The sequence below is a fragment of the Podarcis liolepis genome (genome assembly GCF_965112155.1).
Source record: "Podarcis liolepis genome assembly, chromosome: 17".
Taxonomy (NCBI): domain Eukaryota; kingdom Metazoa; phylum Chordata; class Lepidosauria; order Squamata; family Lacertidae; genus Podarcis; species Podarcis liolepis.
Window position 1 is genome coordinate 7,035,021 of NC_139571.1, and position 26,313 is coordinate 7,061,333.

Here is a 26,313-nt window from a genome sequence, read left to right on the forward strand (position 1 = left end):
CCCGAAAGCCAACAAAGCTCTGTTGGGTCCATCAGCAAATAAAAATTCCTTCCTCTGTTACAGTTTTCATCCCAGGAGTGACATGCGTGAAATAAATAACCACAGTATCGGAAAAGGACTTGCGTGCCTCTATTCACATGGTATCTGCAGTGGAACTGAGTTCTAAACTTTTCTCCTTCCCCCACATGGTTCCTTTGACCACAAAACCATGTGCTGTTTCAATTTGAAAAGGAGAAATAAAACTCCTGCCAGCTCTGGGTCAAAGCCGCATGCTTATTTGGTACCCCTGGTGAGGGGAGCTTGCACGGCTCTGAAGAGTTTCTCGCTGCCTGTTGCTGCCTGCAACTGCCTGCCTGCCTGATTGTGCTGGGAGGGCCGAGAGATTGAGATAAGCATTTGTGATTAGCATTAAGCAACACACCAGAGAAGGGAAGTCTGGCACGAAACCCACACAGCTGGCTCTCTCTGCCCACGACTCTTCTATGGCAGCTGCCTCCGCTGGGACACTTGTAAGCCAGTTCAGCCTTTTTGTGTCTGCAAGTGTGGATGGTCTTTCTGCTTTCAGGGACCTTCTGCTGGCTTGGGAAGTGAAAGAACATGGTGGGTCTGCTTTGCTGATAGCCAGGGATGCAGGCAGAACAAATCTGGCTTGTAGAGACTTGAGCAGGAAGGAGGATATTGCTGGCTCCTGCCGGCCTGGATCGAGAGCACGATAAAGAAGAGAACTTTATGGGCAGAAGGAATTCCACGCTGTGCTTGGCACCTGTGACCTCCAGGGCTCTTTTCCTTTGAAAGTTTTACAGCAGCTTACTCTCCTTCCTCCTCTTCTTCCAACTCCCCCCACCCATTAAAACAAAACAAAGAGCCCTCTGGATGCATTGCAGTGACTAGAAATGCTGCTTCCTTCTACTGCACCTCCAACTCACTCCAGCTCTCGGAAGAACTGGGGAGGAGCCTGAGCCTCCAGGACAGCCAAGCGGAGCAAGGGAGGTGGGGACACACTGTTTTGCCAGTGCTGATGCTTCAGCTGGGTACCTAAAGATCCAGCAGTGCATCCATTGCATCTCCCTCCAGACTGGATGCATTATGACACACCTGTGGAGCCCTTGCCTTTGGCCTGCCTGAAGAGCTGTCCCCAAGACCAGCAGAAGCCTTGGCCAAAGACTGAGCAGTGCCATGGCTTCCGAAAGACCCTCCAACCTGCCCAGCATTCCTGAAGACACCTCCTATACCACGGACGATGACGAGGCCTTCCTCCCCAGTGAGTCCAGTGACTCACAGGCCTTAGCCAAACAGGTGACCCTTAGCAGGGCACCCAGCTCTCCGGTCTTGTTTGCTGCCCATTCGCCCAGCTACCTCATGAAACTGAAGGTCAGCAGGAGCGTGTACGACTTTGGTCGGAAAATGAAAACAGTGGGGTAAGAACTTGCTTTAACCCCCCAGAGCTGCTGGTGACAGGGTGGGGAGTGTGGGCTTAGGGACTGTGTTCCAACATCCACAGGAAGCAATTTAGGAGGCTACCTGAGGCCAGAACACACAAAAAGATCGACAGCAGCATCCTTGAGGCCTGATTAAAGAAGCCCACATTCTGAAAGGCTGGTTCTGGCCTTGGAATGATATATAGGAAAACTATTGCACAGTTTTGCTGGGTTTGTATGTCTTTTATTAGGTAGTGTGAGAGGGTACTTTAGCTTTTGCGGAATTAGATTTTTTAAATGTTATACAGTGGTCTGGGGGGGGCCAACAAAGATGTTTGGTAGGTAAACATGGAGGCTGTGAGAGAGGGTGCTGCTGTTGCCTCTTCTTTTGGCTCATTGTGGTCTGAGAGACATGATCTAATTAGGTGTGTGTTGTGGGGAATAAAGCACTGGGTTTGTGTGTTATAGCTGTTTTGCTGTTTCAGGAGGGCTATAGTGAGATGCGCTTGGGAGCTGCTCCAATGTAAGGTGCACTCCAGCCTCCTTTAGCAAGGCTACTCCTCTCATTCCTGGATTGCACACTCTCTTAGCAGTCCAGTTCTGCCTTTAGCCCTGCAGCAAAGAGTCAGAATGACAGCAGGAAACCACACAGAGCAAGCTGGAGTTAACTCTTTATTAGCCCCCCCCCAAAGGATTTGCACAGGAGTGTCAGGCCTAATGAGCGCAGCAACTCTGCTCCAGCAGGTCTTGCCCCCTTGAGGCAGTTGCAGAGACGGAAGGTCCCCACTTCCCCATAACTGCCTGTCCCCTCCTCTTCAGGGTCCCCCCCCCCGAACAATCTGAGACTGGGCCTGTGTCAAGTTAACTTCTCCTCCCCTTTCTTCATGCCTCTCCTGGTTTTGGGAGACCAGAGGGGAGGGGAGCTTGTCATAGCAGAAGGGAAACACCAGCCTGACTCATCTCTGCCTCTTACCATCCCTCCTCTCCTGCTTCAGCTTCAGCTTCAGCCTCCGAGTCTGCACCGTTCTCTGCCACAGACTCCCCACGCTCACTAAGCCTTGTTACTTCTTCAGCTTCTGACACTCCTTTCCCCTGTCTTCTCCCTCCAACCACTCAGCATTGTCCCACCCCCTTTTCCCAGGCTCTGTGTCTTCTTTCCCCGGGTGTTCCCCAACTGGTTTCTTCTGCCCCTCCTCTGTGTCCAACCAGTCCATAACACCAAGAGAAAAATGCTTAAAATTGCTGCCTCTGGAAAAGGAAAGTGCCTAGATATTAGGGATGGGTGGCCAATGGAGTTGGGGTAGGGAAGAGAAGAGACATGCAGTGGTGTCAGAGAAGCAGGAGCCTGTTCAGGCTTCTGAAACACCCTTCCCTGACCAGCCGGAGACGCTTTTTTTTGTTCCGAGGGTTCCAGTAAACCCAGCCCTGTTTGAATTTCCAGGAATGAGATATGTTTTCTTTCCAGGAGATGAAAGCAGAAATAGGATTCTCAAAAATGCCGCCTTACACACAGGATACCAGATATTGCATTTGTACAGTCATGTGGTAGACTTGTGGAATGTACTCTCAGTCCTGAAAGACTCTCTAAAATAGGAGGAAAATTGAGATTTACAGAGAAGGCTGTGCATGCTTAGTCCAGTGCAGTCCTGTCCCAGGACAGAGACAGCAGTTTTATTTTTGCACAAGGCACTGCTTTCTTCAAAAAGCCCTATTCCTTTGTGTAGGACATTGGAACCACGCAGGGGGATGCTTTGAGACAAATGCCACACTAAATGGTTTTGAGCTGAAGTTCATGAGGGCTCCTTTCAAAGGAGAGCCAGATATCAGTGAAGCCAGATCTATCTCTCTCTCTCTCTCTCTCTCTCTCTCTCTCTCTCTCTCTCTCTCTCTCTGGCCAGGAAGACTTGCATGTTATCCTTGCAAGATATCCTAGCCTAATATAGCATACTCTTGGAGGGCGGGGCCTGGGTACAAGGAGAAGAGTCAATATGAAGCAAATGACAGCTACCTATTTATTTATTTTGTACAATTTGGCTGACAGTATATTTCTATGATAGGCTGGTGACTAGTGTTGCCACTTCTATCATTGGGTCATCATGTCTGCAGTGGCTTGTCCTTTACTGCAAGATCCAGTTTGGCACCTTTCCTAATTAAAAACCAGCTTTGCTAACAATTATAGCACTCTCTGTTCTCTCATCTGTAACTTTCTTGCCGATCCTGGGCTTCAAAAGGGTGAGGTGGACAGCCACGTCCATCAGATTTGCAAGTGCAGTGGCAGCCATTGCCACTGATACAACATACATATAACCAGGGGGTGAAGGTGGTTCTGCGGTCTAAACCACTGAGCCTCTTGGGCTTGCCGATCAGAAGGTTGACTGTTCAAATCCGTGTGACGGGGTGAGCTCCCGTTGCTCTGTCCTGCCTCCTGCCAACCTAGCAGTTTGAAAGCACACCAGTGCAAGTAGAGAAATAGGTACTGCTCTGGCGGGAAGGTAAACAGCATTTCCGTGCACTCTGGTTTCCGTCACGGTGCTCCATTGTGCCAGAAGCGGATTAGTCATGCTGACCACATGACCTGGAAAGCTGTCTGTGGGCGAACGGTGACTCCTTCGGCCTGAAAGCGAGATGAGCATCGCACCCCATAGTCACCTTTGACGGGACTTAACCGTCCAGGGGTCCTTTACCTTTACCTTTTTTTACCAACTTGAATAAAATATTGAGGGGGCAGGTAAACTCCACCCCACATTATTGATCACAAGAAACACACCATTGGAATGGCAATGCCCATCAACTTTGTGGGGGTCCAGCACCCCCAAATATTTTATTGGGGGTGCAAAGGCCCCTCAACCCCTAGGAGTTGGCTCCTATGCAAGTAACATGATCTGAACATCTTGCACACTCCAAACTCATCCTTGCTCCACATTTCTAGGCACAGGTCTGGGCTTTCCTAGTCTGGGGCCAAGCACTCTCTTCCCCTTCACTGCTTTCCCCACAAAACCTCACTCTTTACCGTTGAATCCGAGCAAATGGCAATCCACAGAAAACCCGACTTTGCTTCCTTTGCTTCAATTCAGCAGTATAGATTAGGTTTCCATGAGAAAAGCGGTGGGGTAAAAAGAAAAGAACTGGACAGCGCAGTCTTGTGCCTAGAAAGCAAAAGTTAAGTGCATTTTACTTACTATATGTAGGGTCTGGTGTCAGCGTTGCTTGTGCAGGTTGTCTGCTGTTCGCTTGTGTTCCTTTGGTGGTGAGAGAGGTTGGGGTTGGCCTAGGGTGTGGTTATTCATTTGTGGTTGGCTGTGGTGGTCTTTGTTTTCATGTGTGAGTGGGGTGGGTGGGTGTTTTGGATCAGGTTATCCATATTGATTTGTATGCTGTTGGTGGATTTTTGTCATGGTCTTGTTGAGCTGTGTATGTGGTAAAGGGAAGCCATACCGGGGTGAAGGTGTCTTCTTCTATTTGTCCCCGTGTAGGTAAAATAGAAACATCGCCACCCGGCCCCTCCCCACCCCATCTTCCGCCCCCTCCACCTCTTTCCCCCTTTTCTTCCTAATGTCTCAACAAATGAAACTGATTTTTAAAAATGTTACATGGGAAAAAAATACGAGAGAGAGACATTGCACACACTTTTGTAAATCAAGAAAATCTTTAATAATAATAATAATAATAATAATAATAATAATAATTTAAAAAAGGTAAGTGCATCAGTTTGCATCTGTTGCTGTTCCTGAAGTGTCTTTCGAAAGGCAGTTTTATGTAGACTAGTTCAGTCTCAGTGTCCCTAGCACATGGATGATGGATTCAAAGTCTGCTCTTTCAAGATAAGCTGGAATGCCAGCCAGTGAAAACTACTCCTGGCCCCTGGTCTTCCACCTGGCCATTTAAGCCCCAAGTCCAGCACTGCTGCCCAACTGCGAACTTGTTCCTCCAAGGGGTGTGCAGTCCTGTCCAAGACCACTTGCAAACACCCATCCACATTGCCTGTACAGTTGTACCTTGGTTCTCAAACTTAATCCGTTCCGGAAGTCCGTTCCAAAACCAAAGCATTCCAGAACCCATAGAAAGTAATGCAAAAGGAATTAAGCTGTTCCAGACTTTTTAAAACCCCTAAAACAGCAATTTAACATGAATTTTACTATCTGACAAGACCATTGATCCATAAAATGAAAGCAATAATCAATGTACTGTACTATAAAATAAATAAGGCAGTATTGTAGATGAAATTTTTTTTTTCTTACCTGCACTGATGATAGTCATAGTTTGGATGGAGAGCTTTTATCCATTTCCACAGTCACACAATATCAGTAGCTGAACTGGGTTCCACACAGTCACAAAAACAAATTAATCAAAAAAGCCTCAAAAAACAGAAACACAAAATAAATAACAAAAACAAAAGCGCCAAACCTAATCAGTTCTGGAAGTCCATTTGACTTCCAAAATGTTCAGAAACCAAGGCATTGCTTCTGACTGGTGCAGGTGCCCCGGAAACAATAGCCAACAGCCGCATGGGACGTTCGACTTCTGAAAAAGTTTGAAAGCCAGAACACTTACCTCCAGGTTTTCGGAGTTTGAGAACCAAGGTACCACTGTAGCATGCCTGGATTACACTTTAGCTCGTTCACTCTAATCCTGCCCCAAACTGTTTCCCAGGCGCTGGTTCAAGAGTTCAGTCTCCTCCTTGAGAGTCACTGGTGGAAAGAGCTGGAAAGGAGTAGAGCAGCTGGGTGTCTCCTGCAGAGAGGAGAGCTAATAGAGCTGCCAGGAGGAGGAGTAAATCTCGTGCTGGGAGGCCAGAATCCAGAGTCCGTACGGAAGAGCATTTTCTCCTCGGCTTAATTAGAGTTTATGCTGTTCGCTCAACTCCCATATCCACCAGGCTCTACCTGTGACCTGCCAGATGGGATGCCACCTGAAATATGGACCTAGATTCACCTCTGAGTCTCATGGTCCGAGCCTTAGAAGATTTGGCAACCCTTGAGTAGGGATGGGCACATCAGTCTGGCTTGTGACAGTTTCACATCTGCTCCATTCATCAGTCCATTCTGTCCCATTTCCACATTAGTTTGGTAGATACTTGAAACAGTGTTTCATCTCAGCTTGTACTTTAAAAAGAATCCAAGTACTGCATGCCAATAAATTTGGAGAACTGCAAAACCCAAAGGTTAATTGCATTCCAACCCATGTATTATTAGCCTGAGAGAGGTGAGTTTAGGTCTGTTCGCTTAAAAATCCAGAGCAAATCAAATTCCCTTCCCACCCCCGCTGCTGGATTGGTGTAGCTTACCCTAGAACCCAAAGCAACGAAATACAGTGGATCCTCAGGTTACGTTACCTTTGGGTAACGTAACTTTCAGGTTGCGAACGTGGCAAACCTGGAAGTGTGTACTTCTGGGTTTTGTCGCATGTGCAGAAGCGCTCTGTGCACCATTCATGTGCGCAGAAGCAGTGCCTGGAGATGTGGACTTTTCAGGGTATGTACGGACCCCCAGAACAATTAAGTTTGTATCCGGAGGGTCCACTGTATAGTGGTACCTCAAGTTAAGAACTTAATTCATTCTGGAGGTCCGTTCTTAACCTGAAACTGTTCTTAACGTGAGGTACCACTTTAGCTAATGGGGCCTCCTGCTGCCGCCATGCCACGATTTCGGTTCTCATCCTGAGGTAAAGTTCTCAACCCGAGGTACTACTTCCGGGTTAGCAGAGTCTGTAACCTGAAGCGTCTGTAACCCGAGGTACCACTGTATATTGAATGGAACCCAGTCCTTACTTTTAAATCTCTGAAAGGAGGGACTGGGCAGTGAGGTACATGAGCCAGATTTGGTGGGTTGGCAGGAGGGGAGATAGACGGAAGAGGCTATTATGTGTATTTTTCCCAAGGAGACAAATTGGTTGGGGAAAGCTGCTCTTTCTCTGTAACGTCACAGGTCTAAAAATAGTTCCCAGAGCCTGTGCCGTGTTTTGTTCAAAAGGGCTAAGAAAAAGGAACCGAAAGCTGTGGCCAAAGTAGAGGCATCAGCGGAAGGGTGGCTGCTGCTTCTTCCTCCTGCTGCTGCTCATTTCCGGCCCAGTCAGGCCTGGTCTCTTTAACAGCAGCCCCGGGCTTTTCCTGGAATGAAGATTAAAGTGACGTGGCCTCCAAGCAGGCAGGCAGCGGGTGAGACGGGGAAGCTTCATGTGCTAAGTTTCTGTGTATCAGGCTGCTGGAGAAGGCACAGGGTTAGCAACCCTGATTTTCCTCCCAAAACCTGATATGTTTCAAGAATTTCTGTGCGGCTCAAAAGTTCTTTAACCAGAAGATACTGGTCTAATTTATAAAACGCAGGCTAATTTTCTTTATCTTATCCTTGGGGTCCAAGATGGCTGGGTATTATTTATTATTATTATTTATTAAATTTATATACCACCCTTTATCCAAAGATCTCAGGGCAGTTCACAAGGTAAAAATACAGGATAAAAGCACAAATAAATAGAACCAAAACCAAACAATAATCCCCACCCCACCCACAAGCACATTAAAAAGACTACGGAATATTAATCAGCCCAAGGCCTGGTTGAAGAGAAGGTGTCTGAAGGTATATAATGAAGGCACCAAATGAACTTTCCTGGGGAAAGCATTCCACAAATTGGGAGCCACTGCAGGAAACATCCGCTCTCATGTTGTCACCCTCTGAACCTCTCATGGAGGAGGCACATGAAGAAGGGCCTCCGATGATGATCGCAGGGTCCAAGTTGGTTATCCCTTGAGGTATTGCAGTCCAGAACCATTTGAGGTTTCATAGGTGAAAACCAGCACTTTGAATTGGGCCTGGAAGCTAATCGGCAGCCAGTGCAGTCGGGCCAAGATCGGTGTAATATGTTCAAGCCATCTTGCTTCAGTAGGCAACCTGGCTGCCAAATTTTGCGCCAGCTGAAGTTTATGAACTGTTTTCAGAGGCAGCCCTGTGTATGGATTGCATTGCAGTAATCTGGCCTAGAGGTTACCAGAGCATAGCCAACAGAAATCCAGGTATCCCTGTCCTGATGGTGTCCACCTAGGCCACCAGCCGAAGCTGATGGAAGGCACTCTGTGCCACCAAAGACACCTGAGCCTTAAGTGACAGCAGAGGACCCCTAGCTACGTACTCGCTCCTTCTGAGGCAGTGTAACTCCATCACGAGCAGGCCACCTCCCATCCATCTGGCCTTAGGAACCACCCACTATCAGTGCCTCAGTCTTATCTGGATTGTGCTTCAGTTTGCTGGCTCTCATCCAGTCCATTACCAAGGCAAGACAGTGGTCCAGCACATCCACTGCAGATGTGAAGGAGAAGCAGAGCTGTGTGTCATCAACATATTGCTGACAACGTACTCCAAAACTCTGGATGACCCAACTCAGCGGTTTCATGTAGATGTTAAACAGCAGGGGGGAGCAACTTGAACCCTGAGGAACCCAACGCTCATGGATTCCTGGAGCCAAAAGGCACTCCCCAACCATCACTCTCTGGAAACAACCATCCAAGCAGGACTAGAACCACTACCAACACAAGACAACCTCTTCAGAAGGATGCAGTGGTCAATGGTATCAAAAAGCCACTGAAAGGTTGAGGAGCATTAACAAGGACATATTTCCCTTTTCTCTCTCCTGACAAAGGTCCATACAGGGCAATCAGAGCAGTTTCTGTGCCAAAACTGGGTCTAAATCTGATGGAAATGGATCTAGAATATCAAGTTTCCTCCAGTAGCACCTGGATCTGGCCAATGAGCACCTGCTCAAGAACCTTAGCAAGAAGGGAAGATTAGCAACTGGCCAGTAGTTAGTTAGGTTTTCCGAATCCAGGGAAGGTTTCTTAAGGAGAGATTTTACCACTGCCTCCTTCAAGAAGGCAGGGACCACCCCCTCTTATAAAGAGGCATTAATCACCTCCCAGGCCCAGCCAGCTGTCCCCTCCCTGCTAGTTTTTTATCAGCCAAAAAGGGAAGGGGTCCAGGGTGCAAGCAGTCACCCTGGCCAATTCAAACACCTTGTCTGCATCCTCGAGCCTTACCAACTGAAACTCAAGCAACACAACAGGACTAGACAGAGCTCTGGACACCCCTCAAGTGTCACCCCTGGTGTCACATTTTATAACACATTTATGACGTTTTAACTCACCAGTATAGATTAGTCTTGGGATTCCTCAACACCGCCTCTGAAACCATCTCTGTCAACTCAGGCAGGGCAGCGAGGTGAGTGGTAAACCCGCAGAATCCCTAATCTGTCCTGATTGCCCAGTGCGCAGCCTGGTGGACACAGCTAGGTGAGACCAACTCCACCCTACTCACCCACCCAGGTCTTGGCGATACAAACCAAATCAACCTCCTCATCCGCAATCAGATCATGGATAAGAGGGAGGTCTGAGCATCTACAGACATGAGGGCTGGCTGATAGGACAACCACGTTGCCCAGGTTGGAGGAGGGCTGGCACATGGCACAGTCACCAACTGCCTGTGCTGTGTGCCCCTTACCCAGCCTGCGCCAGTTCCCGCACCATACCTCCCCCTGCCCATAACTATTGCACCCCCCCCCCGCCCCCAGCTCTCCCCCAGCTCCTCTCTTCCCAGGGATATTTTCAAGTAAAACAACACCAACCCTGAATTTAAAACAATGCAAGTTTAAAAACCCACCCTCGTTAAAACAAAAATCTTACCATAAGGGGCCTGGCCCCACACCCTCATTCCACCCTTGAAATGCTTCCCCCAAAGGGACGATGATCTCCAAGGCCAGCTGGCTTTATAGTGCCCCCCCCCCAGCTGGATCAATGAGGGTGAGGCAGAGTCCATAAATGCAGGTGTGTGTGTTTATCGCTAGGATTTTTTTGTGGTGGTTCTTTTTTAACAGATTTTTTAAGACGTATCTTTCTGAAATGCACTGAGGTGCAACTCATTATGTCCCGTGTTTTGCCTTGTGCTTTATCCACAATTTAGTCCCCACTATGGAGCTTTGGCGTTCTGCTTCTGGTGCTCACACACTTAGCTTTGGAAAACTTTAGTTTGGAAGAAGCAGCACTTTGAAGTATGCACGTATATCTTTTGCCTTGCTGTCACCTTCAGTGAAAAAAGCTTTGCAGACTTTAGGAACAATGCACAAAGCAAGTTAAACCTGTTTGCTAAAGGCGAAAAGATGTGCAGCTTGTGTACACACCATAAACAGTGACTACTCTTTTTAAACTGCCTTCAACTCCTTGGAGCGGGGGGGGGCAGGGGGGCGGAGAGTTTCCTGCCGTTTCAGAAGGTCAGATGTTTGCCTGTGCTATGAGACAAGGAAGGAACTAAGTTTTTTATTCCTGCTTACACAGGCTTAAGGGTACTCTTACTGATTTTAAAGATCAGGTAAGGAAACGAGAAGGCCCCTATCCCCACACTGGTTCTAGTAGTTTGCAGATAAAAACAAAGTCACTCTTGTGCAGTTGTGTATCCCTGCGCTTCTATAAGCCATACTTTGCTATTCAAAATAAATCTTATGCTGCAGCATGTAAAAATGGTAGGCTGGATAGTGCTTTAGCTTTCATGCGTGCGCAATGACATGCTCAAAATGCATTAGAGTGCAGATGCAAGAGAAAGCCCGCCACGCACTCCCCAGACAGAGATTTAACTTCTAGATACCCCATGGAAGAGTCTGAAGCCTGGCAAGTCTGGTGCAGATGTTTGCATACTTAATGCTTTTTCTCAAAAGCCAGATTCTCCTCATAAGGGAAAAACAGAGAGCAGGGGTGCTAACTTTAATAAAATATTGGGGTGAGGGACCCCAAGGGACCCCTTGGCCCTTAGGAATTGGCTCCTATGACAGAGAGCAGGGCAGGAGAACAGGGACCATTGGGACTGATTCTGCCGCACAGCTGCTGTTTTGGAGATACTGGGAATAACTGGGAGTCACGTCAAAGGCCTTTGGCAGTCTGTGGATTTAAACAGAAGCAATTCTCATGCAACACACCCAGGCAGAAAATGGGGAGCTTGGTGGTGTAGATGTTGCATTTTCAATTCAGCAGTATACAGATTTATATATAGTAAGACTATAGTCTACATTTTTCAACCAAATGTGTAAGTGTGAGACAGTGGCCTAAGATAGAACGGCCTTTGGAAAAACCTATTTGTTCTTCCCCTGGTAAAAAGTTAAAGGGATCCCTGACTGTTAGGTCCAGTCGCGAATGACTCTGGGGTTGCGGCGCTCATCTCGCTTTACTGGCTGAGGGAGCCAGTGTGCAGCTTCCAGGTCATGTGGCCAGCATGACTAAGCCGCTTCTGGCGAACCAGAGCATCGCACGGAAACACCTTCCCGCCGGAGTGGTACCTATTTATCTACTTGCGCTTTGGCGTGCTTTCGAACTGCTAGGTTGGCAGGAGCAGGGACCGAGCAACAGGAGCTCACCCCGTCGCGGGAATTCGAACCGCCGACCTTCTGATCGGCAAACCCTAGGCTCTTGTAGTTTAGACCACAGCGCCACCCACGTCTCTTCCTCCCCTGGTAAAGAGCCAGCCATGCCCAGTCTCTGGCCTGTCCTGGCTACTGTGTCATCTATATGGACTGGCAAGGGGTTTGCTTGGGCTGCAGCCCTGTTCTCTTTGTGCAGACCCCTGGGATTGGGTGCACTGGAGCAGCACTTTCTCTGATACCCCTGAATTCCTCAGCAGGCCTGTTAGGACACATGCGCCAATGTGGAAGGGCATCTTCCATGGCTCCTCCTCCTTCTATCACGGAGGGGAAGCAGCCCCCGGCCTGTGGCAGAGGCAGGAGGTGCCACCGGCACCGCTGGCAATGGAAACCGAGCTACCACGTGATACCTGGATGTGACGTCATGGCATCATGACTTCACACACGATGTCAGCCCTCCAATCTCCTATCCGAGTCGACAAGCCTGATAGGAGCTCAGTGAGTTGCTAGTAGTGATTTGTTTTTAACCAGGGCTGTGAAAGCGTTTCAAGCACATTCTGCCCCTGCTCAGAGAATTGTGGGCACCAGAGCTGGTTAAGGGTTGCTGGGAGCTGTAACTCTGTAAGGGGTAAACTACATTACCCAGGTTTTTTGAGGCCGCTCTCCCAGGACTCTCCAAAAGACTGCCAACCTGAGTGTGTCCACACACCTGCTCTGTAAATTCCTCTGATGAAGACAGCTGAAGTGTGTTGAAGGTTGGCCATTAAACAATCATTGTGTTTTACTGGCCTTTCCTATTGTGTATTTCCTTTCAGCAGTCAAAATACCTACCTTTTCATCAGTATAATGCAGTGGTTAGACTGCTAGCCTGGGATCTGAAAGACCAGGATTCTACATCACCAATAAAACTCACTGAGTGCCACTGGGTCAGTCACAGTTTTCCATGCTAACAGGGTTAAGGTTGATGATACAATCATGTATGACCTCCCTGCAGGAAAGGGGGGATAAAAATGGAGACACTCCAAGTGTCCCTATTTTCGATGGACGGTCCTGGATTTACTGAAGCCATCCCGGTTTCTGATTTGATCCCAGAACGTTCTGCTTTTCCTTAGGATGCCCGTATTTTCATTGGAGAAATGTTGGAGGGTATGGAGTTATGTGACCCCCAAGCCAAGGGGATAAGTAACTATACAACCTTTAAAAGACATCTGAAGGCAGCGCTGTACAAGGAAGGGTTTTTTTAATGTTTAATGCTTTGTTATGTTTTTATGTATGTTGGAAGCTACCCAGGGGGACTGGGACAACTCAGTCAGTAGGGCAGCGTATAAATATTACTACTACTACTACTACTGTTATTATTATTATCATTATTATTATTGAATAGGACGTCCGTATTTTCATTGGAGAAATGTTGAAGGGTATGGAAATATAACAATACATACATGTACAGTATACATATACAGTGGTACCTCAGGTTACAGATGCTTCAGGTTACAGACGCTTCAGGTTACAGACTCTGCTAACCCAGAAATAGTACCTCGGGTTAAGAACTTTGCTTCAGGATGAGAACAGAAATCGTGCAGCTGCGGGAGGCCCCATTAGCTAAAGTGGTGCTTCAGGTTAAGAACAGTTTCAGGTTAAGAACGGACCTCCGGCACGAATTAAGTACTTAACCCGAGGTAAACAAAATCCAGTATCCCCTTTACTTGTAGTAAGCCCCATTTAACAAAACAAGACTTACTTTGGAATAGACCTCTATGGAAATCTGCTGTTGAATTTGTTTGTACTGGTATCAAACACTCTAAGCCTTTTTGTCCCGTAAACAGCCTTTTAAAAAAACAACTCCTAACATTGACAACAGTAGTAGTGTACTAAACTTAAGTCACAACATAATAGTCCTCTTAAAGTGATTTCTAATAATAGCTTCTCCATCTAAAATGAGGAATATTTTTTGATCAGTAAGTAGTTGTCAATTTTTTTATAATACAGGTTTCTGTAAATTGTTTTCCTTCTTTTGCAGCCTGATCCTATGCATGTTTACTCAGAAGTAAGTCCCACTGAGTTCAATAGGGCCTACTCCCAAGTAAGTATGTATAGGATTGTAGCATTAATCTTAGAAAGTTGGCTTTTATTTTATTTTTATTTTGCTGGCCATAGATTGCAAACTCGGCCCATGCACACACCCAGTGGGAACCCTTAACATCACCCAGTTTATTACTAACTAAAAACCCACCACCACCAAGAAGCAGTGCAAATTTAGAAGGAAATTCTCCTTAACAAGCCAGCTGAAATAAAGGGGAGCTGCACAGAGGTTTCAGGTGCTCTGCTACCTGCAGAGAACCACTCTTAAAGTTGGAAGCTCTGTTCCTTATGTGGTGCTTGCAGTCTGGGCTAGCTCCAAGTTTCAGGGGATTTCCCCCCCCCCCCTTACAAAGCACCCCTTGGGAAGCCCCAAGGCACAACTTTCTCCTGACCTGAGGAGCAAACATTAGTTCTCTGCAGGAACCTGCCTGAGAGTTTGCCTGTTTGCAGTTCTGTTCCTTGCGTTGTGTTTCCAATTCTGTTCTCCCACATCTCTTTGCCATTACCTCACACATACTTCCTCGTTGGTTTGTCCCTTTGGCATTTCTAACTGGAGACTGTTAATTACAAAAAGAAAAGAAACCGGCGAATTTGCACAAATAACAAGAGCATCATCGCATCCGGTTTGGCTCACAATCTGTGCCTGCGAAAATAGTGGCTCAGGCTAAAGAAACTGTATAGGTCTGGAATCCTGTTGGTCCTTTGAATTCCTTCCCTGCACTCTCTGCCGTCTGCAGCGCTGGTTCTGAAGCGCAGGAGCAAGTTGGCTGAGAAGCTTCCTCCCTTGGCTAGCAGCCATAGTGGAAAGTACTGCCCTGGCAGAATCCCAGCTTCAAAACCCCTGTTGCCTTACATGGGCAGATTTTGCTTTTAAAAAACAGATCTATGGCTAAAATAAAAAATTCCTTCCAGTAGCACCTTAAAGACCAACTAAGTTAGTTCTTGGTATGAGCTTTCGTGTGCATGCACACTTCTTCAGATACACTGAAACAGAAGTTGCCAGATCCTTCTATATAGTGAGAAGGTGGGGAGGGGTATTACTCAGAAGGGTGGTGGGAATGGGTGATTGGCAGATTCCCACCACCCATTCCCACCACCACCCATTCCCACCACCCTTCTGAGTAATACGCCTCCCTACCTTCTCACTATATAGAAGGATCTGGCAACTTCTGTTTCAGTGTATCTGAAGAAGTGTGCATGCACACGAAAGCTCATACCAAGAGCTAACTTAGTTGGTCTTTAAGGTGCTACTGGAAGGAATTTTTTATTTTGACTATGGCAGACCAACACGGCTACCTATCTGTAACTAGATCTATGGCTGCAATCTTTGCTGCAGAATTTACTTGAGGAGGGCAGGGGCAGGAGGCACAATGGATTATTTCCCCCTTGCAGACTGGGAAGATGGAGGTGCAGGAGGCGGCTGTCTGGGGGGGCAGGATGGAAGAAACATCTAGCTCCAATTTTCCTAGGACTTACCGTATTTTTCCATCTATAAGACGCCCCCATGTATAAGCTGCCCCCTAATTTTTGACATTATTTTTAGGGGGGGACCTAGCCTTATACACAGAAAAATACGGTATTTGCAAGAGGGTTGTTTGTCTTTTGACCTTTCCTGGCAGCCTGAGAACAGTGTCTTTCCTCGACCATGGGATATTGACACCAAGAGCATTCCCATCATTCTGATGGTGACAGAAAGACGTCAAACTGGAATCTGTTAGGGCATTCCTAAAGTGTCTGTGGATATTGCATGTGCATCCTCCTGACATTGTGTTCTTGTTAGGCAACAGCTCCTGCTTGGGAACCCAAAGGTTCGGCAGAGGCAGTAATAGTTTTCTGTGGACTTCTGAAATATTAAGGTCAAATGTCTTCCTACAGCACACCTGATGTGAAAATCTCTAGTCTACAATGATTCATACAATGGCAATCAATTTCTCTTGATGCCCACTAGGTGGCAATGTCCCCCTTTTTTCTAGCTTCAGTACTTTGTGTGATGACATGAATGGGCCAAACTGCTTCTAGAGGAAAAGCTACTTTGCAGAGGGCACACTTTAGAGTGAAGAAAATCCAGAAAATGTGTAACTCCTTCCCCTGCCAGCACTTCTCCACTTCAAATCTCCCATTCCAAAAATATATATTTTTATTCAAATTTTATTATTTTTCTGTTACAGAGCCATTTACAAAACGCGTTGTTGTCTTTAAACAAAATGCTAGGTTTTAAAAAGGTAAAGGTAAAGGGACCCCTGACCATTAGGTCCAGTCGTAGCCAACTCTGGGGTTGCACGCTCATCTCGCTTTATTGGCCAAGGGAACTGGCGTACAGCTTCTGGGTCATGTGGCCAGCAGGACTAAGCCGCTTCTGGCGAACCAGAGCAGCGCACGGAAACGCCGTTTACCTTCCCACCGGAGCGGTACCTATTTATCTACTTGCACTTTGGCGTGCTTTCGAACTGCTGGGTTGGCAGGAGCTGGGACCGAGCAACGGGAGCTCACCCCATCGTGGGGATTCGAACCACCGACCTTCTGATCGGCAAGTCCTAGGCTCTGTGGTTTAACCCAAAAAACAAGTGAAAAGATTTTAAAACAATAAACACGATAAAACATGAAACATATTTTTACATAGGTGCATCGTGGGCGCATTTGGTTTCTTCTGTGATAAGCGGGTTGTTTCCCATGTAATCCCTATTCAGGCATTCAGATCCTACACTATTCAACACTGCAGGGGTGAGCACGCTAGCCCCACTTGCTTCGTTTGTCACGGGTCCCATCGCCCCCCACGAGTTGGAGGGCTGAAGGTCTACTTCTCTGTTCATGGGGAGCCTCGATGAGCAGAGAAGACTCTACACTTCAGAAGTCCTCCTCCCTAACAAGTGGAAGGCAGTGAAGCCCTCAATTTCCTCCTCATTGGCTTGAGTCTTGAAAGCTTGGAGAAAGGTGTCAACTTGTCTGCAAGTTGCAAAGGATTCACGCTTGGCCAGGTCTCATTTGCATGTGTGAACTGAGACTGCCATTTAAATCACATTTCTGGGGGGTGATTGATCGTGGTGACCAGCAGTCTTTCTGGGAAGTTTGCCCACTGCTACAGATCTCATTCAGGAACCCCAGTAAGCTTCCAACTTCTCCAGGATTCTCAGGAACACAGTTTAACATGGCTTTTCAGTCCTGGAATTATAATGCACGTTAGTAAGAGCTGTCCACAAGAGGGCATTGCAATATAATTTGTTGAACTACATGTGAAGTCCCATATTGCGGAGTTGGGCAAAAGGTAGATTGGAACCTACTATTAGATTACTGGGTGATTTGTAACAGATCATCGAGGGATTATGACTGCCACTCGCTGGATAATGGCAAGAGGAAAAAGGCCCGCAAAAAAATATAATTCTGTAAGGATCCCGAATCAGCTGTAACTGGCAGGTTGACTAGTATTTCTATATGCAGTTTGTTCCGCTGTGTGACTCATGGTGTGTGGCAGGTGCGTGTCTCCACCTCTCAGCCACCATTTCAGATCTGGCTCCACTTGGTGGGTCTTGGGGTTCTAGTAAAAATAAAACCCAAAGCAGATCCCACAAGCATGTAGCTTGCAGCTGCTTGATGTTCTCCTTTTTAACATGTAGATTTGGGCTGTGAATGCTTAAATTAGCTTCCTGAATGATAGCTCTTAAGGAGACATTTGCCTTAGACTGTCATCCCTGATGGGCGATTATTTTCTTGCACCCTGACACAGAGCCTAGGGCTTCTAAGAACATCTAAAACACCAGATTAAAAGCTGAATTAAAACCATAAACTAAAGATTCTAAAATGCAATAAAGTAATGAAAAGAATCAGCAATACAGTTCTCTGCCTACCCCTCTCATCATGCTAAAAAAGTGGGAGGAGGCTTTTGGAGCAAGAAATAAAGAGCGAAGATTACACATATATGATGAATTTGGGGTTCCATGATGTGAGAAGCTTAGATTTATGTGTGTGACGGTTTCTATCTCTTTGGCTTAAACCACCTGCTAAACTGAGGTAACGGTGAGAGTTTTCTTTCTGTCCTGTCCTCCAGCCCATGATGATTGATGTTTGAAAAGAGGGCCAAGCATGGAAATCGCCTGCTTCCAGATCCATCCCGAAGTTTCCCCGCCAAGCCAGGGAGCCTCTCCCTCTTGCATGTTTTGGGGGAAAGGGCAGCAGGGAGAGGCAATGAGTGTGTGTGCCTGTTCTCTGGATTTAGCCCAGAGGCCTGGGCCATAGCTGTCAACGTTTCCCTTTTTTAAAGGGAAATTCCCTTATTCCGAATAGGATTCCTCGCAAGAAAAGGGAAAAGTTGGCAGCTATGGGCTGGGCATCCTGGAGGGGATGCTGACCAGGCTCAGAGTAAAAGCACAAACAGTTGTCAGAGTAAGAAGGGTGCGACTTCACACACACACACACACACACACACACACACACACCCTCAGCAGCCCACCCATGTTCCAGTCAACTGGGATGAACTTTCTGTCTGTGGGAAAGGATCTTATGCCCCTTCCCACAACTGCGCAGCCGAATTCGGACAGTTAAGAGGCTGAAGGAAATGCTTTGCAAATGTAGGGGCTCCCATGGAAGCTGTGGCACTCACTGGCTCTGCAGGTTCAATTCAGGTTCTGCCCTGCACAAATAATGACCCAGCTTCAGCTCTGCTTGAGGCAGCTTTGTGCAGAGTAGCAGCAGCCACAACCCAGGGCAACCAAGCCAGATGGGCAACCAAAATGGTCAAAGGCCTGGAAACGATGCCTTATGAGGAACGGCTAAGGGAGCTGGGCATGTTTAGCCTGGAGAAGAGGAGGTTAAGGGGTGATATGATAGCCATGTTCAAATATATAAAAGGATGTCACATAGAGGAGGGAGAAAGGTTGTTTTCTGCTGCTCCAGAGAAGCGGACACGGAGCAATGGATCCAAACTACAAGAAAGAAGATTCCACCTAAACATTAGGAGGAACTTCCTGACAGTAAGAGCTGTTTGACAGTGGAATTTGCTGCCCAGGAGTGTGGTGGAGTCTCCTCCTTTGGAGGTCTTTAAGCAGAGGCTTGACAACCATATGTCAGGAGTGCTCTGATGGTGTTTCCTGCTTGGCAGGGGGTTGGACTCGATGGCCCTTGTGGTCTCTTCCAACTCTAGGATTCTATGATTCTATAAATTATTATTATTATTATTATTATTATTATTATTATTATTATTATTATTAAAGAGGCCCCACAAAAGTTACTCTGGCTGCAGAAATGCTTCCTAGCCTGCTGGGGGCTGGCAGAGGAGGGAGGGAGAGTTATGTACCTCTTTGTAGCAGCCCACAACATTTCTGTGTTTAAGACAGCCCACTTACACTTACACAGCCCTAAACTGATTTTTGAATTCTGAATTTATTGCTATTCACGTTTTATTTTATGCTGTGTTTTATGCTATTTTTTGTTGCATCAATTAAGTGTTTTAAATTTGTTGTTAGCCGCCCTGAGCCTGGTTTTCTGAACCCAGAAGGGTGGAGTATAAATAAAAAATTATTATTATTATTATTATTATTATTATTATTATTCTGTGTACAGGTGAGGGGTGAAGCACTCTGCCCTGCCTTTTCCACCAGAATGCTCACTTGTTTTACGGCTACCAGGCTAGTGTGTAAATGCAAGGGTGGGCCAGGATAACTCAGGGACCTGTGCCGTGTCTGGCTGAAAAATTGGCTTTCTTGGAAGCTCAGCTTTTATCTTGAACACAGAGCACATTTCTGATGGCTGCAGAGCAGCATTTGAAAACATTGCTAGCACGTTTCCCGTCAGTGCTGCTATATTGGTGGGTTTGGTGTTACTGGGCCTTGTGTGGCTTAGGACTATGTCTGCCTCCCACTGCTTTTCCCAAACATTTTCGGTGGAGGGTCCCCTGGCTATGGAATATTCTACCTAGTGAAACTCACCTGGAATTGACATTTTGTTGTCTTTTCAGAACCAAGTTTGACTTTTCTGTTCTCCTGGGTGTTTTGAGTTCTGGTTTTCAGTCTCTGCATATGGTTGATGGTTTTCATTTAGCATACGCATGGCTATTTTAGTTCTGTGTTGTGTGTCGTATTTTGTTACATTGACTTTGCATTGGGTTTTGTGCTTTATTGCCTCTTAAGCTCAATGTGGGGTTTTACTGTAATATGGTTTTGTTCTGTTTTCATTCTTTTTCCTCTTTGCATAATGCCTAGAGAATTCATTTCATGGGGCATCTCTTACATGCAGTAAATAAATAGATGCAATACCCATTAGGTGTAATAAAGAGCCTTTGAGGCAGGAGGAAGGAAAGGGTTTGATTGTGCTATTCCAAGTATACAGGAGTGTCCTTATTTTCAGCTGTGAAAATTTTTCTATAACACGACAGAATTGTTTATGTGTGCGCAAGCAAAATATGACTAGCACTCAGCTCAACTGCTCCTCTCCAGAACTATCCCCTAATTTGTGTATATCCCTATCCTCGAGGATAATCCAGCATAACTGGAAATCCATTGAAATTTGCATGATTTTCTGTGTAAAATCTTTCTGAAGCACCCTTGGGACTTTCATTTCTTTCTTCAGTAATTTATTTTTAAGAAACGTAATGGTTTCTTCCTCCTTTGACCTTGTCGCTGGATTTCTTTCCTGCCATATCCCCAGGGACTCAGCATGGATTGCTAAAGTGCTTTCTCACAATTTATCCTTATACCAGACCATTTGAGGCCCAGAGACTTTCCCAGTCATCTGAATATCAGAGGGTGGATTCACATATTACCTTTTTAAAAAGTTTTATCCTAATCCCACCCCACCCCGTGTCCCTCTGAAAACACAGGGTAGAATTAAAGGAAGCACTAGGTGGGGAATGTGTGCTAGGTACGAGGTCTGCATGCACAATGGGACCTGTTGTGGAGGTTTCCTCAACCCTCTAGAGGAGATTTACACACCCCTCTACATTTCTGTCATAATCTTGCAGACTGTATACAGTATTATACTGTCCCTGAGATGAAAGAGCTTCTTTTTAGAAGCCTGCTGAGAGACACTCTGGAAATGGGCAAGAGTATACACTGCTTTTACAGCACAGTATATGAGACACAGTATATGATAAGGAACGTGGGTGGCGCTGTGGGTTAAACCACTGAGCCTAGGACTTGCCGATCAGAAGGTCGGCAGTTCGAATCCCCACGACGGGGTGAGCTCCTGTTGCTCGGTCCCTGCTCCTGCCAACCTAGCAGTTCGAAAGCACGTCAAAGTGCAAGTAGATAAATAGGTACCGCTCTGGCGGGAAGGTAAACGGCATTTCCGTGTGTTGCTCTGGTTCGCCAGAAGCGGCTTAGTCATGCTGGCCACATGATCCGGAAGCTGTACGCCAGTTCCTTTGGCAAATAAAGCGAGATGAGCGCCGCAACCCCAGAGTCGTTCACGAGTGGACCTAATGGTCAGGGGTCCCTTTACCTTTACTATATGATATGCTGTGACCTAGCCCCATTTTGCCTTGGGTGGTGGTGTTGTTGTTCTTAAAACTTGTATACCGCCCTTCATCCGAAGATCCCAGAGTTGTTCACAACAGAAAAATACAAAATGAGGACACAAAATAGATGATAAAATGAACCAATAACCCTCCTCCCACAAGCACATTTAAAAAGCTATAGGCTGTGATGAAAATGTCAAAACCTGAAGCGAGCCGTTTGTCTGATATAGCTTATCTCTTATATAGCTTATCTATGATGCCAGCATTTCCCACAGATACTTGTAGTGTGTCTATAAACCTAGTTCATCCAAGGCCAAACACCACACCAACACCACATCACTCCCAATTCTGATCCAGGAAAAGGATTCCTTCTCCTCCTGAGCAGTTGGTTGAGCAATTGTAGAGAAATTACAGTCCTCACTTATCTGTCTTGTTAAAGACCCTGGTAAACAGAGGGATTTGAAGTGTTTTGGGAAAGGAACTTGGTGTTTTCCCTCTACGCCTCCTTTTTTCCTCTGTCTCCGGGGCTACGGGCTGTGGGATGTGGAGAATAATTTATAACAGCACAGGAAGCCTGGGTGGGGGCGGGATAAGGAGACCGAGGGGATGGGTTTTGTTTGCTTTTGAAGCAAAAACTATGATGCACAATGAAAGGAAGTGACTCGCCAAGGCTCACAGAGTGACTCAGTGGCAAAGCCAGGAAATTGGCACAGGAGGGAGGCTCCAAGCTCCCTCCTTTTTCACTTTTGTTACCCGATTTTGAGATCCAATCAATAAACTTAGAAACCCACAGCTGCTCATTATATGTCCACCGTGAACACATTCTGGGATGGTTTTTCCCTTGCCCCCACCCTCAAATCTCCTTTTTTTAAATAACTTTTTATTCAAAATTGAAACAAAACATATCCAGAAACATATCATCCTTATTTCCCCTCCCCATTTTTCCTCCCCCCACAGAACCCCCCCCACCCCCAACTTCCCTCAGTTCCAGTCTTTGATTTCTCTAAAAATGCTGTTTTCTGCACGTTACACAGTTGTATAGATCCTCAAACTATTTAGCTGATTATTATCAATAAAAAGTTTGTGAATGTTTATTCAAAACCACCAGCCAAGGAGTCCCGTTCGCTTTGTTGCATCTTCAAATACTTTGTAAAGGGTTCCCATTCATCTTTAAAGTCACAGTTATCCTTGTCCCGTAGCTTGTATGTCAGTTTTGCCAGTTCTGCATAGTCCATCAATTTTTCTTGCCATGATTCTTTAGTTGGGGTTTCTTCAGTCTTCCATCCTTGTGCTATTAAAACTCTCGCGGCCCCCACCCTCAAATCTTCTGCTCCTCAAGATAAGTTGGACAAACTACCTTAGACCTCAAATTTTATTTCCTTTTATGCCAAGTTTCAGTGATGGGCCGTGAAAAACCTAGAGTTGCCGGATTTCAAAAAGTAAAAGCCAGGACACCCCGAAAGTTGTTGAGATTTTTTTTTTAGACAAACCCTGAAAGTTGAGCTTTATTTTTACAAAAACACCAAAAAACACAACCCCACATCAATTCCGCCTTTGAAATCCCAGGAAAATCCGGGCGTATGGCAGGCCTAGGAAAACCAGAACAGAGGAGTGCCTCTCAGCATATGCAGAGTGCCTTCTTCTCTCAGTTACTTTAGCCCAAAAGCACAGAGCAGGACTGGGTTGGAAGATATGGCTTCAGGACTCCTTGTGCATAACTTGCAAACTTAAGCCACAGGAGGCTAATCAATCGCACGCTCTTGTCAGCGACTTCCGAGAACTGCCGAGCCAAGCCTAAGGCACTTCCTGCTGGTGGAGAAGCATAACTTGCAGGTGCCAATTCAGCCCAGGAAAGCTAGGGAGTGAACACAAACCACAACGAGAGAACCAGCCTGCCTCCTGGCCTGCTTGCCTCTCTCTGACAGGGGCCGTCTTGCGTGGCTCGGCACCACCACCAGAAGCCACACAGCAGAGCGGAAAGGCCAGGCTCTCAGGCTGCCTCCTCTCTAGGAGAGACACTCATGGTAGCAACTGAAACATAGCAGTGCCAGGACATGAGATTGGCTTTCCACGTGGATCAGGCAGGTTGCATGGCAAGCGCTGCATCCCAGAGGCGGTCAGTCCCCCAATGCCTCTGGGAAGCAGGGAAGCAGGATATAAAGGCCGTCACTCACTATTGTTTGCTTCTAGTGTCTGGTATTCAGAGATGCTCCCCCTGCCAGTGGCCAACAGCTGTTTTTTGCTTTTTCTGTTTAGTTTCCTCAAAAAATCAACTCTCTTGGGGTCGTAACATCTATGTTCCGGCAATATATGAAGAAGCTTTTTGCCTTTATACTCGTGTGTGTGCTGAGAGTCTGGTGTCTGTTTCCTGATGAAGTTCTATGTGCAGTAGGCATGCAAGGGACATTCCTATTTTTAACTGCCTCACATGGGAAAGCCCTTAGCCTTCTCTACCTTTAGTAAATAAATGGGTGGAGCATCCACAAAAACCCAAACTGGAGAATCTGGATTTGGGCACCAAGTTAATTCTTTCCTTTTCTCTTTTTTTCATTCCCACAACCACTTTCTTCATATTCTCTCCTTATCTGCTTCTTTATCTTTCGTGCCTTTCTGAAGTGGAAGAAAGAATTAAGTGTAGAAACCAGAGGGAATAATTACAGATATGCCATGACCCCTGGGGTTTTTTGTCGGTTTTTATATGTATGGGTAATGGCCATATGCTTATTTGAAAGGTCATTTTAGCTTGCTGGCTAAGAAGCAGCATGACAACATTGTTCCGAACGTAGGAAATGGAACATAAGCAGCTCACATTTTAAGAGTCAGAGCATCTCAATCTATTATTTTTGTTTTATTGTATACCCATTTTGACTAACTGGTTTATTTCTTCCATTGCAAGGTGGGGGTAGAACATTTCATGCTGTTTTCTACTGTTCTGATAACTGTATTTTAATATATATATTTTTGAAAAAAATGATAATTTTCTGTGAGTTGCCCACAGAACATAGGTTATTTGGAGGCAGTATACCTTTGAATGCCAGGTGCTGGGGATGAACAAGAGGGGCTGGCCAGTGCCTTCAAACACTCCTTGCCAGAGCACAGAGGCCTGGCTACTGCCACAAACAGATTGTGGGACTAGATACACCTTGCTCTCAGTGAGAGTGTCTTTTTCTTTGGCAATCACTCGTAGCCGAGCAAGATTGTCTTCCATGAACACAGTTTTAATAGTGAGTCTGTAAGTGACTGTGGAGGCCAATTCTGGATCCACATGTCCTTACACAGTGGGGACATTGGTTTCCAGGCGGGAGTTGATCACGGTGTGGATTTGCCAAGCGTGCCTTCCTCCCTTTGCCAAGTGTGTTTCTCCCTTTCATCCTTCCAGTTACAGATAGGTAGCCGTGTTGGTCTGCCATAGTCAAAATAAAAAAAATCCTGCCAGTAGCACCTTTAAGACCAACTAAGTTAGTTGGTCTTAAAGGTGCTACTGGCAGGATTTTTTTTATTTTCCCTTTCATCCTGTGTTTGAGCGTCTTCAAAGCGCAGGCCAGTGTTTCCCAGTTGTTGGTGTTTATACTACTTTTTTTTTTTAGATTTCCCTTGACAGAGTCTTTGAATGTCTTTTGTTGACCACCAGCATTATGCTTTCCATTTTTAAGTTTGGAATAGAGCAGTTGCTTTGGAAGATGATAATCAGGCATCCGAACAACATGACCAGTCCAATGAAGTTGATGTTGAAGAATCCTTGCTTCCACACTGATAATCTTTGCTTCTTCCAGTATGCTGGCATTAGTTCGCCTGTCTTCCCAAGTGATGTGGAAAAATTTTCAGAGACATTATTGATGGAATCTTTTGAGGAGTTGGCGATGGTGGTTATATGTAGTCCATGTTTCACAAGCATACAGCTATGTATGGCAGCTGATTTCAGTTAATAGAGAACAATGGTATGAATGCTCACCATCAGTAAAATGTTCGGGTGGTTGAACTGTGGGCTCATCCAGACTCCCTTTCGCACTGTGCTTTTCAGGCACGTCTGCACTTTAAAGCTCCCTGTCTGAGCTTTTTTAAAATTTCCCTGGGAAAACCCACATTTTACCATTGAATGGGAGCAAACGGCAATGCATGGAAAACCCAACTGCTGTTTGCACAAATTCACCAGTAAAATGCGGGCTTTCCTGGGAAAAACGCCGGGACCAAAACAAATAACAAAACTGCTCGTAGACAGGGCTTTAAAGGCTGGATTTTGTGCCTAGAAACACGGCACAAAAGGAATACTGGGTGAGCCTTTCTAGGGTAGTTGGTTGACAGTAGGTATTCCAGTGGACCAATCCAGTGTGCTCTGGGATTTTGATTTTTATTCTTAACTTCAGCAAACGTAGCGAAGCCAAACTGATGGGTCAGCAGGCCCCAACCCTGGCTTGTAGAAGGCCTGGAAGAGGAGGTCCGTGGGTTGGGTGCAACATGCCTAGATAGCTCAGTTGGCTAGAGAGCGGTGCTGATAATGCCAAGGTTGCAGGTTTGATCCCTGCGTGGGATATTATTGCATTCCAGGGGGTTGGACTAGATGATCCCTGATCTAGTAGGCTGTAGGGGTAACAAAGGTGATTTTTGTCTTGCAGCAAGCGGATGATAAGAGACAACACCGTGCGAAAGCATTCAGAAAACTTTTTGATTCCAGCTCAGGGCGTAGGATTATGGAAAGCTGTGACTTTGCAAAGGAAGGAGCACTCTGGACATGCTCAGTAACACTTACTTTCCTTCACATGCCCCAGAGCTCAGCTCAGTACTGAGAAGGAAATTCTGGGGTGGAGGTCACGACAATCTGAGTCCTGACCTTGGGGAGGTGACCACCTAGGAGCGCAGGGCGGCGAGGTCTACAATCTCTGGGGGCCACTCATAGGGGAATAAGCACCACTGGACAACTTTCCAAGAAGGAAGGGACGCAGGAGGGAGGCTGCCTTGCAACAGGTCAGCCAGTGGTTCCCTCCA

The 26,313-nt window shown here is 46.3% G+C and overlaps 1 protein-coding gene across 5 annotated transcripts in view; it reads left to right on the forward strand.

The window, feature by feature from the left end:
• Positions 1-26,313, forward strand: part of PDE4A (phosphodiesterase 4A) — a 384,429-nt gene that overhangs the window by 266,392 nt on the left and 91,724 nt on the right. The window contains exon 2 of one of the 5 annotated variants that reach the window (XM_083482989.1): positions 566-1,595. The exons of 2 other annotated variants lie outside the window; for them this stretch is intronic. Coding sequence is in view for 2 of the 3 variants with exons in the window: in XM_083482985.1 (XP_083339111.1) it covers positions 1,177-1,418 (242 nt within the window). In the remaining variant the exon portion in view is untranslated. Of the gene's footprint in view, positions 1-68; positions 1,596-26,313 lie in introns of those variants that run through there. 2 more of the 5 variants (XM_083482985.1, XM_083482986.1) reach the window with 2 other exon arrangements.